Source organism: Panthera leo, chromosome D1, assembly GCF_018350215.1.
Source record: "Panthera leo isolate Ple1 chromosome D1, P.leo_Ple1_pat1.1, whole genome shotgun sequence".
Lineage (NCBI taxonomy): Eukaryota > Metazoa > Chordata > Mammalia > Carnivora > Felidae > Panthera > Panthera leo.
Window position 1 is genome coordinate 19,350,149 of NC_056688.1, and position 9,606 is coordinate 19,359,754.

Below are 9,606 nucleotides of genomic sequence, written 5' to 3' on the forward strand. Positions count from 1 at the left end.
TGAATAAACAAGGTTACAGTGATGTACACTGTTGGGTACAATTTAGTAGAGCAATTATTAACAACATGACAAATATCTGCCTCCAGTGCACAAATAAAAGGCGCTCGAAACCACAAAAGGGTAGTGATGTGCTATGCTGTCCTGAGGTTTAATCACAGAGCTTTTGTTTTGTTTTGTGTGTGTGTGTGTTTTTTTTTTTTAACAAAATACCATTTCCCACTCCCCCCCCCCCCTCATTAACTTGGAAGCTTAGTTTTAATTAAATGCCATTTTACTTTTTAGTGGCCAGTTTATCTTTTCTTTTCCATTTGGTTTCTCTGCACAATGTGAATCAGACAGTGATTTGGAAGCGTTGTGGGTAAAAGTGGGTAGAAAAGCATGCTAAGAATTGGGTCATCTTGTTGAAATCGAGTTCACTTCTGTGTAGTAGAGCAGGAAGAATGGGGGAAAATCTGCCCTAATATCTTGCTGTATCTGTCCCAACTTCTTCCTTTCATAGGGCCTCAGCAGGGGGAATTAGGTAGCAATGCAATTTGCATCCTGGTTAAATAGGAAGGTCTCTGGAGCACATTTTCAAGAACACCCCCCCTCGTGGCAGAGGAGCCAAGATTGTACCTTGTAAGAGGAAACACTGTTTCCTTAGGCAATACAATATAGGCTCTTTGTTGAAACTGGCAACTGTGTTCTAGTGACAGGCAAGAGGGTCCCTTCTGCCTCTGGATAAATGGAATAATGGCCAGAAGCTTGTTCTAACCAGGCAGTACAAAGTCACTCTCAGTTTCCAAGATCGAATAGAAAGGTCCCTCCTGGCTTCCCGCAACACCCAAATGGAGCACAGCACATCCACCATAATTTTAAGTTACAGTGTGAGAAAGTTCAGAATCAAACACTCATTCATTCATTCATTCATTCAGCAAGTTTCTATAGGGCAGCTCATATAGACTGGGCTCTCCTTATGCACAGTGTTAAGTGGAAGAAGAAAGATTACATCCTGCCCTTCTCTTCTTCTCAACTCCTACTATCCTTGGTATTTTCCTTGATTTCAAGTGGCAACTCATCAAAAATCCTCAGCCGATAATAGCTTCCAAGGGTTCACGTATTCATTCTAACCTCTTCTCACCTGCCTCCACCTGGAATATCATTTGATCTAGGTTTGTGTGAATAAACATTACTAATTAATACGAAGTCTTGATGATGTCCTCTCAAGTTTGATGCTCAGACTACAAAGAAGCTCTATCTTCTACCTACAGGTAAGAAATCTCCCCATGTTGATCTCTGACATCTAAACAGCAGGGATACTTTTTTTTTGGATTTTTTTTTCCCAAATGTGAACACCCCTGGGAGTATTTGCTTCATTTCTTAGTCAGCAAGAACCTAGAGCTGTGGGTGCCTGAGGGAGTCATTCCAACCGAGACTAGAATTTCAAGAGAGAAAATTTATCCAGCTATCTTGTCTGGTGCTTATAATGCATGAAAGTATCAACCTCCCCATGGCAGACTACAGGGAATGATCAGTGTGAAGTAAGTCATCTCCTCAAAGATGTATTGCAATATTTCCCTGGTGAAACGGCAAGTTCCTGACCATGGTATTGTACACAAATAATAAATAAACAAATGCCATTATGCTGTTGTTGTTTTCCACACCGGGAAGACCTCAGAACATCTTGCTTCGACTGATAGGCTGGAATCGTTGAAAAACTTGCCTCCCCTTCCTAGTTCTTTGGCTAAAATGTATTAGGAAAATGGTGCATTAGTCATTATTTCTCATTGGGAAAAGCCTGATTATCATGAGAACCCTGGTTAGGTGATTTGTAGAGTACTATTGTGTTGAGAGACAAGAGACTTAAGGTAGAAGCATCTTAGTTAGCAACAGCACAGAGGCTATGCGATTGGATCTGGTGTTTCCTATATCTACTATCAAGATATATTGAACAAGAGGGGCGCCTGGGTGGCTCCTGAGCGTCTGACTTCGGCTCAGGTCATGATCTCACGGTTTGTGAGTTCGAGCCCCACGTCGGGCTCTGTGCTGACAGCTCAGAGCCTGGAGCCTGCTTCTGATTCTGTGTTTCCTTCTCTCTCTCTGCCCCTCCTCGGCTTGCACGCTGTCTCTCTCTCCCTCAAAATAAATAAACACGAAACAAATTTAAAATATATATATATGAACAAGTATTCAGGGAATACTTGGGTGTTTTTCTAAACTTACAGTCATTCCAACACTCAGTTGGAAGTAGGGGGCACATAATATTCTACTCTGGCAAAATTTAAAGGTAAGCTGGGAAAAAATCCATCAAGTGCCTTGTAGAAAATCAAATGGGCAAAAGTATAGTTGAAACCACTAAGATGGATAATGGAATCATTCAGGCTTGGATCTGAAGCCCAGATCTTCCACTTAGTAACTCTGTGGACTTGGGCAAAGTACTTAACTTTTTGGAAACTCAGATTCCTGACGTGTAAAATTGGGGATGATTGTATTTTCTATGCCTATTTATTTTGAGGTTAAATGAGATAAGGAATAGAAATTGTTTATCACAATGTCCGGCTTATAGTAAGCACTCAACAATGTTAGTTTCCTTAGTTCTCTCCCTTTTTTGATGCATGCTTTCCTGATTTCCATTTAACCTATTTTGTGCATCTATAGAACACTGACTTTCTATACAGTTTGATTGATTGAATAGTCCAATTTTGATTAAAAATGAGTGACGGAAGAAACCCTGGGGTGGCCCAGTCAGTTAAGCGTCCAACTTTGGCTCAGGTCATGATCTTGCGGTTCATGAGTTCAAGGCCTTCGTCGGGCTCTGTGTTGACAGCTCAGAGCCTGGAGCCTGCTTCCGATTCTGTGTCTCCCTCTCTCTCTGACCCTCCTCTGTTCATGCTCTGTCTCTCTCTCCTTCAAAAATAAATAAACATTTTTTTTTTTAAGTGAGTGAGGCAGTGTTCCGTGTTCTTCTGTTTTCTGGAAGGGTTTTGTAAGATTAGTGTTATTTTAGAGGTTAAATTATTCTAACACATGGAAGGAATATGAACATGGACTGGTACTTGCCATTTTTGCAAAAGATGCTCCTAATCTACTGAGGAACTCAGAAACATGCATGCGTAGCTACAAATCAGACCATGAGAAGTGGAACAGGTTGACGAAACATTGGTGGTAGATGGTATCTATTATGTGCCAAGCACCACACAAGGTGGCAGAGACTCAGAGATAAAGAGGATGCAATCGTGAAACTTTAAGGCCCTTCACTTAGCATAAGAAGAGACATATGGGCACACAGCCGCATAGGAAAGTGGGGAGTACAAGGGCTACTAGGTAAAGTAATGGCACGAAGAATGTGAAATCTCTTCTGTTGGAAGGGTCAGGGAAAGTTTCAAGAGGAGAAGACATCTAGGGTAGACCTATTAAAAATAACGAGGTCAGAACTTCGATAAAATGGACAAATGCCTTAAAAAATACAACTTACTAAAATGGACACCGATGAAACAGAAAATCTCAATGGCCTCGTATCTCCAAGAGCAATTAAATTCATTGTCTAAACTTTCCCACAGAGAAAATTCCGGGTCCAAATGGTATGACTGGTGATTCCTATCAAATATCCAAGTCAGAAATAATGCTAATCTGACAAAACTCTTCCAGAAAATAGAAGAACAGGGAGTACTTCCCTCACTGATTTTTTTAAATCAAAATTGGGCAAATAAATTATAAGGCAATCACAGACCAATATACCTGATAAACATAAACGCAAAAATCCTTAACAAAATTGTAATAAATCAAATCTTGCAACATATTAAAGAGCATTGTCTCCCATTAGGATTTATTCCAGAAACATAAGATTGATTTATATCTAATAATCAATATTAGTAGGATATATGGGAAAAAGCACCATTATTTCCATAGGTGCAGAAAAATCATTTGAAAAAAATTCTTACTCTTTTTTTTATTAAAAAACCTCTCATATTAGGAATAAAAAAGGAATTTTTTCAATCTGATAACACACATCTTACAAAAACTTATTATAAACAAAATCCCTAATGCTTAATTATAAAATCATTTCCCCATAATATTGGGAAAAGGCCTGCTCTAATTACTTCTAGTCACCATTTCACTGGACATCTTAGTAATTGTAATAAAGCAAGAAAAAGAAAAGGCATAACTAGAAAAAGCAACATGGCTTTTTTTTTTTTTTTTTGTAACTGATGTAACTTTTTGTAATTGGTGTGCTTGTTTAAGTAGAAAATCCTAAAATAATCTCTATAACAATGGCCAGAATAATTGCATTTGGCAAATTATTATCTAGCAAATACAAGATTAACATATCCAAGTCAATTATATTTTTAGGTACTAGCAGCAAATCATTAGAAATGAAGAATTTTAAACCATTTATAACAGCATCATAAAACACAATATTTAGGAGGAAATTTTCTAAAATATGTGTAGAGTGAGTTCAATTGTGACTTCCAAAAGATATGACTATCTGGAACCTCAGAATGTGACCTAGTTTGGAAAAGGGGCCTTTAAAGATGTAATTAAGGTAAAGATCTTGAGATGAGGTCATCCTGCAACAGGCTGTCCCCTAAGTCCAACGACAGAGTCCTTATAAGAGACGGAAAAGGAGACTGCACTGAGACCTAGAAGGAGAAGGCCATGTGAAGACATAGGCAGAAAGGTTGGCTGAGGAACACCTAGGAGACTCCAGAAGCTAGACATAGGACAGACTCTCCCTTCAAGAGTCCAGAAGGGGGGGGCACCTGGGTGGCTCAGTTGGTTAAGCATCTGACTTTGGCTCAGGTCACGATCTCACGGTTCATGAGTTCAAGCCCTGCATCGGGCTCTGAGGTTCGTGAGTTCGAGCCCTGCATCGGGCTCTGTGGTTCGTGAGTTCGAGCCCTGCATCGGGCTCTGTGTGGAAATTAATTAATTCACTGATAAGAAGGAACAAATGACTTACACATGTAACAGTATGGGTGTGTCTCAAAATCTTTATACTGAATGGAAGAAACCAGAAACAAAAGAGTATATACTATATTGATTCCATTTCTGTAAAATTGTAGAAACTGCCAACTAATCTATGGAGACAAAAAGCAGATCAGAGTTTGCCTAGGGCCAGGGTGAGAGAAAGACCGCAAAGGGACACACAGAAACTTTTGGAAGTGATGAAGATGTTCTGGATTTTGATTGTCATGGCTGTGTTGTGGATGTGAGTCTGTCAAAACTCATTGACTGTATATTTTAAATGGATACAATTTGCTGCGTGTAAATTATATCTCAATAAATTTGCTACACATACGGAGTAGAAAGATAGCAGCTGGACAGGGGGGAAGACAGGGCATGCAGAGAGAAGCATAGGAACAAGGCACATAGAAGACATCTATGCCTTATCTCGGAAAATAGTTTACACTTCCCTCCAGGCAGCAACCCTGTCTTGTATTTTATCTACGGTCCTCTCGGTGTCCAGAAATAAGGAGGGTAACGATGCATCTGAGTTGCATGGAATTATTCAGTATATGCCCACAGGCAGCTGTTTTGAGAGTGCTACAGGCCGACTACCAGAAGACTAGGTAGAAATCCCAGTCCTTTATCCTGCTGAGACCCGCGGAAGTCATTTCACCTCTCAAAGCCAAACCTGCGTAATGAACGTAACAATATCCCCACAATACAGTTGTTGTAAAGATTAAAATAATACCTACGAGAGTCCCCAGCAATATTCCAGTACATGCTACATATGCATGAAACAGTGGGGCTTCCAAACATATTTGTTGATTGACATCCCGACTGTTATTTGCTTGTTCACATACTCAAATCTCTTATCATCTGCATACGTGTTTTCCATGTCAAACGATTTTCCCAGTCAGAGACGTACTTTTACGTCACTTTGGTCAATGAAGTACTCGAGAAATTAGAGTTGATTTTCTCTCTCTCTCTACCTCTCTATCTATCTATTGATTTATGGGAGAGAGAGGGTGCAAGCGAGCGAGGGGCAGAGAGAGAGAAGAGAGAGAGAATCCCACGAGGGGCAGAGAGAAAGGGGGAAAGAGAGAGGGAGAGAGAAGCAGGGCTCACCTGGATGGAGCAGGGTTCAAGATCACCCCATGCAGGGCTTGAACTCACGAACCATGAGATCATGACCTGAGCTTAAGTCGGATGCTTAACCGACTGAGCCACCCAGGTGCCCCTAGAGTTGATTTTAGTATTAGATTGGGCAGGACACAATTACCAAAGTAAATGTGTTCCTTAAAAAAAAAAAAAAAAAATCACATAAAGCATTCCACAATAGAAGTGACTGGGGATTATGCATTGTTTCTAGATTTTCTATGCCACTGCTTTGAGTACTGCAGTCAATGGAGAGCAAACTATTGTCTAAACAAAAACCAAACACACAAAAGATAAACAAGTCATGGGTAAATGTGGTCCCAGTGTGAAGGTTTCAAGGAGAAACTAGAATAATAGATACATTGAGGGCATATGATTAAAGAAAATCAAGGCAGAAGGAGGCTCCTTAACCCAGTTGCTTAGAAGAGGCAAATTGCTAGGAGATTGTCTTTAAGAAGTAACCAGACTCTTTTGGTAAGGAGCATACAGGCATCCCTTGTCCCCAAAATAAAATGGATAATATAATCATACTGTCAAAGGCTGGCTGATTCATAGGACCGTTTGATAGAAATGGCAAATTATAGATGAGAGCAGTTACACTCGTTGAGAAATTCTGAGATTGAACACCTCTGATGAGCTTTATTTCTCCACGTTCTGTTGTACACTCTTCGTGACATACAGGAAGATGTGGGTCGCTTTTTAATACATTTTTGTTGGTAAGCAAATTTCATTCTTTAAAAAAATTTTCTTTAAATGTTTATTTATTTTTGAGAGCAAGCCAGAGTGCGAGCGGGCGAAGGGCAGAGAGACAGGGAGACGCAGAATGCGAAGCAGGCTCCAGGCTCCGAGCTGTCAGCACAGAGCCCCACACGGGGCTCGAACTCATGAACCTCAAGATCATGACTTGAGCCAAAGTTGGACGCTAAGCCGACTGAGCCACCCAGGTGCCCCACAAATTTCGTTCTTTTAGTCTAGGGGTGAGCAAACTAGAGGCTTTGAGCCAAATCCATCCTGCTTCCTGTCGCACTAGAACCTTTTTGCTCCCGTTGGTTACTCTTGATATGGCTGTTTTCCACTACAATGAAAAATGGCGGGATTCCACCATGGCGGAATTGAGTAGTTGCAACACAGACCCTATGGCCGACAAAGCCCAAAATATTTACTCTCCGGCCCTTTCTAGATAAAGTCTGATGGCCTCCTGTTCTAATGCAAAGTTAGATCTGGATACTGGACCATCTGCATCGATGTTATATCAAGAATAGGGGAGCTGTTCTAAAAGGATCTCTGGAAAGTCTTGTCTTCTCACGGTGTTAGTGGGATCCTCTTTAAAACTGAATTCCCCCCTCTTGCCTGAAACCATTTTGCTAAGATGAGAGAAAGGCTTTTCAAATATTGCCACCCATCTCATAAGTTTATGGACGGAATTGTGCAATGGACTCAGAAAGAGAAGTTCAGTTTCAGGATGCCACTTACAAAGAACCAACTAGGAGGCAATGTGCGTTTCTCTGTTGCCTCATTGAGGGTCAGGATTTCTCCTCGGACTTCTATCTGGCCATGACTAAGTTCTGAGGCCCCAGAACCACCTGTGCCAGCAAACAACATAAAACTGGACAGAGAGGACACCTTCCATTCCTCAGACTGATGTTTATTTTTGTTTAACTTCTCCTCGCTTATCACCTGACCTTTAGAACCTGAGACTCTGTTTGCTCCCACTTGTTCGTCTTTTGTGAATTACTCCTCTGTACTTGAACCCTAGTCTGCTGTCAGAAAACCCTTCCTGCTTCTTTGAACTTCTTCTCCGGTTCCTTCCAGACAGCACTGGTCTCATGTTATCCATATCCCAGGGTGAGCCTGAGTCTTTAGTCCTCTCTGGGTTCCAGTTCAACCATGTATAAAATGGGAATGCTATGTTTTCAGGTTCTCTGCACAGATCTACTAAAGACAAGTGGAAAGGTCACTAATGGAGATACGAACACTATTCTAAGTTGCACGCATAACAGATTCTCTTTTTTTATTTTAAAAAAAATTTTTTTAACGTTTATTTATTTTTGAGACAGAGAGAGACAGAGCATGAACGGGGGAGGGTTAGAGAGACGTGGGGCTCAATCTCAGGAACTGTCATATCATGACCTGACCCAAAATCAAGAGTTGGATGCTTAACTGACTGAGCCACCCAGGCACCCCCAGATTATCTTAATATTGATATTACTAAAGGCAATCTAAATGACGGTTGTAATCAAACTATTTCTGCATCAGTTTAAAAGGGCCAATCTAGGGGTGCCCGGGTGGCTCAGTTGAGGGTCTGACTCTCGGTTTTGGCTCACATCATGATCTCACAGTGTGTGGGTTTGAGCCCCGCTTCAGGCTCTGCACTGACGGTGCAGAACCTGCTTGAGATTCTCTCTCTCCTCCTCTCTTTGCTCCTCCCTGCCTTGTGTGTTCTCTCTATCTCTCAAAAATAAATAAACTTAAAAAAATAGCCAATCTTGGGGCTCCTCGGTGGCTCATTCGGTTGAATGTCCGACTTCGGCTCAGGTCATGATCTCACGGATCGAGGGTTCAAGCCCTGCGTCGGGCTCTGTGCTGACAGCTCGGAGCCTGGAGCCTGCTTCTGATCCTGTGTCTCCCTCTCTCTCTGCCCCTAACCCACTCGCATTCTGTCTCTCTCTCTCTCTAAAAAATAAATAACCATTAAAAAAAATTTTTTTAAATAGCCAATCTAGAAATTATCATAAATTTGAAACTTAAAATACTTTTCCTCTAAAACAGTATGAGAGAGAAGAGTATGGCCACATGTTCATTTTTAGAAAAAGCTAAAAATAGTAAAGAAAGAAAAGAATGCTACATATCACCTGACATATGCAAAGCCCACCTTGGTACTTAAATTTTTTTCTTAATGTTTACTTATTTTTGAGAAAGAGAGAGCAAGCGAGCACGAGTGGGGGAGGGGCAGAAAGCAACGGAGACAGAATCCGAAGCAGGCTCCAGGCTGCGGGCACGAAGCCTGATGCAGGGCTCAGACTCACAGACTGTGAGATCATGACTTGAGCTGGAGTCAGACGCTTAACCAACTGAGCCCCCCAGGTGCCCCCCACCTAGGTACTTAGGAAGACTCACAAATAATCCTCAAAAGCTTAACACAAAACCTGAAGCTCTGAGCTAATCGTGCTGTTTCGTAACCTTTCAATAATAAAATATAGTTGTGATCTTCAAAGTGACTGTTTCCCTTTTTCTGTCTCTGCCCTAGGGCTGTGTGTCTAGCGTACTCTTCAGTGCTTGGCTCTCAGAGCGCTGTTCCATGGTTACCGGGGACAATACTCTTCAGAAGCTTTGAAAACAACGGCATTCCCATTAGTGAACGAATACCACTTTACTCTGGTTTAATAAAATGGCCACCAGTGAAATTGACAAAATGGTGTGTGCATATGTGGATACTTGGAAGAAGACACCCAATATGGCAGCGTAATATTTATTTTTATTTTTATAATCCCACGGTAAGCTACATTTCTCTTGCCGCTGCTTGAT

At 41.2% G+C, this 9,606-nt stretch overlaps 1 protein-coding gene across 1 annotated transcript; it reads right to left on the reverse strand.

Moving 5' to 3' along the window:
• Positions 1-271: 271 nt before the first annotated feature.
• BLID (BH3-like motif containing, cell death inducer) lies at positions 272-9,381 on the reverse strand. The gene is given in 5 exon segments (XM_042907094.1): positions 272-653; positions 655-770; positions 773-806; positions 7,555-7,664; positions 9,348-9,381. Coding segments are annotated over 5 exon segments (444 nt in total). The 3' UTR covers positions 272-503.
• Between the last annotated feature and the right edge of the window lie 225 nt (positions 9,382-9,606).